Below are 2,701 nucleotides of genomic sequence, written 5' to 3'. Positions count from 1 at the left end.
AAGAGGCTTATGGTGACAATTCACAAATATTTTGTTTTCTTAATGTTTGAAAATTCAGCTGTTTAGGGTATTTAACAGCATTGTTGGACAAAATACTAATTAAAGGATTGTTTCTAAATATTGGGGGGATTACTTTTGTTTTGAGGATTTTAATTTTTTTTAACTTTTCATCTTGCAGGGCTCTGGAGAGGACACCGAAGGACTCTGTGACATCATTGAAGCCATTGCAGAGGTTATCAAGCTAACTGATCCTTCACTGCTCTATCTGGAAGTTTCAACTTTAGTCAGCAAATACCCAGATATCAGGTAATCCTCTCTGCCCTCACAGATAGGGCAGATAGATAGATAACATCACGGTTTCTTGGTAGTCTTGGGCAAATTTTAAAACAATGTGTAAATGTGTTCATATTTTTCATATTTTAGAATGTAGTCGTTTTCATTCTTATGAAAAATAATGGTAATACAAAATGCATGTGAGCTGGACTGGAAGGTACATGTTATTCAGTACTCAGTGGTACAGCAAAGCAGTAATGAAAATACTTCCATTCTCTGTTTTGGGAGGATAAAATATGTTTACAAGTCCCAAGAGCAGCCAAAATATGCTTTATACTGAGCTGGGAAGGCCAGTTCTGAGTGATAAGGGATCTGATTAAGAATTAAATTCATGCTGAAACTGAGTGAAACCATGTGGTATTTCTGACAAAAACTTACTTGTGCAACATTTCCTACTGATGCCAGTTTTACCATTTTCCTTTGGCAGGGATGACCATATTGCAGCTTTGCTGACAGTAAGAGGCGATGCCAGCAGAGATATGAAGCAGACTATCATTGAGACTTTGGATCAAGGTCCAAGCCAGCCGAATCCAAACTATGTGCCAATTTTTAAAGAAATTACAGTTCCTACTCTAACTGTGCCAAAACTTCTTAAGTAACTGACAACTCTGTGTTTGTGTGTCATTACTGGTCTGGGATCAACAGGTGTGAAATACTTGAGGGCAAATTTGGCAATGCTATTTCGAGTAAAGTTCAATATATACTGATACTTGCTAGGCATGTTTCTTTCTAAAGACTTGGATGTGGGGAAAACCTAATCAGATTTCTGAAAGAAGATGGATGTAAAGGTCATGTTTGAAGAATGAAGCTTCTAATGGCTGGAGGGCTTTTTACTGATCCATTTGTTGCAGCCATTTTTGCTGTCAGGAAATACATTTCTCTCGTGGAGTATGTTTGCACGGTGCACTGCAGTGCCATATAAAGATATTTATACCAAAACCAACAAAGCTGTATTAGTGCTGGATATACTAACATACATCGCTTACAATACCTAAGTAGACTCCTTTAGAACTGTCTTTATATGGCACTGCATTGAGCATATATTAACATCCTCAATCCACTTTCACATTATATTTTGTGTATGTACTTACTTTGGTGTAAAATAGTTTATTGAAGAAAACTTAATTATGAAATCAGTTTCCTGACTAAGGGACTGAATGAAGTTGCTGCAGTGCAATTTGATTATAGGGTGAATAAAGACACATGAGGTACAATTATTTTTTTTTTATTGATTTACTAAAAACTGCACATAAATCACCACCAGTTCAATAAAATGTTAAACCATTGCTACCTTCAGCTATGTATTCTTTGCATCCTTATAGATTTACAGGAGATTTAAATCGTTTTGTTTGTTGGTTTGGTTTGAAGTGTGAATAAACTCTGGATTTAATAGTTTTCTGGAAATACGAGATACTGTTTTTTATTTCCATAGTATCTTCAGATCAATGCTTAAAGCTAATCTTCAGTATTATCTGTTCTAATAATATTACTAGAAAATTGTGAATTTAAGATTATGTGATGAAGGACACAATGAAGGCATTTTCTGTCACTACCGGAACAGAGTTGTCAGAGACAAGTACGATGAAGACACAAGCCTACTTTGTTCTAATTAACGTTCGGGAGTTTGTATATGTAACTTGTTTGGCCTGTGAACACTCAGATCTTGTGCCATTTGATCCCTCTCACTGACTCCTCTTTACCCCAAAGAGATACATGCAAAGTCAGCAGTTTGGACAAAGGCCGAAACAAAGGTTGTGGCTTTTTTTCATTGGTGGGAGGAGCGTGTCCCAATGGTTCAGTAGAGCACAAAGTTGTACCTGAGGAGTTTTAGCGAGATCTGGAAGCACTCCAGGCCCCGTGGGATCCTACACTGTTCCTAGAAATTGCAGATGGGGGGGAGGGGAATTAGGCTGATTTTTTGGAGGGTTGTGCTCAGTTAAGAATTATTGAGGTGATACTGACCAATTTCAATCCTGTGGTTTCTGGGCTGAAATTCTTGTCCTGTGCGCTTTTGATCTTCAGTTTGTCCAAGGGAGTCGGTTCATCGGGCTTTGTTTCTCCCTGTACCCCCTTCTTCCTCTGCAGCAGTAACCCTGTCTCTTGGATGCTAAACTTTCTCTGTTCCCCCTCCGTGACAAACCACCTCCCCTGAGTGGGGTCCCCCGAGCTGTCTCCCTGCGGAACGGTCGCAGGGACAGCTCCTGCCCTTGCGGAAGCCCTCGCGGTGGATGAGTGAGGCCCTGTGGGGGGGGACACCGCTACCAACCTGCCAGCGCGGATCCCTGTGCCCCGCCCTCCCTCAGGCGGCCCGAGGAGCTGCCCATGCCGGAGCCCGCAGAACTCCCTTGGGGAGCCCCTCGGAAGCTCG

General features: G+C 40.9%; 1 protein-coding gene across 1 annotated transcript in view; it reads left to right on the top strand.

The window, feature by feature from the left end:
- The window catches only part of EXOC3 (exocyst complex component 3), a 25,028-nt gene extending 23,661 nt beyond the window's left edge, over window positions 1–1,367 (top strand). The window contains exons 11-12 of the mRNA XM_009885890.1: window positions 179–306; window positions 761–1,367. Of these exons, the coding sequence (XP_009884192.1) occupies window positions 179–306; window positions 761–932 (300 nt within the window). The 3' untranslated portion in view covers window positions 933–1,367. The remainder of the gene's footprint in view (window positions 1–178; window positions 307–760) is intronic.
- Window positions 1,368–2,701: the final 1,334 nt, after the last annotated feature.

The sequence above is a fragment of the Charadrius vociferus genome, unplaced genomic scaffold, assembly GCF_000708025.1.
Source record: "Charadrius vociferus isolate BGI_N301 unplaced genomic scaffold, ASM70802v2 scaffold195, whole genome shotgun sequence".
In the NCBI taxonomy this organism is placed as follows: Eukaryota; Metazoa; Chordata; class Aves; order Charadriiformes; family Charadriidae; genus Charadrius; species Charadrius vociferus.
The sequence above is the reverse complement of the archived record's forward strand: the minus strand, read 5'-3'. Positions and strand labels throughout refer to the sequence as shown.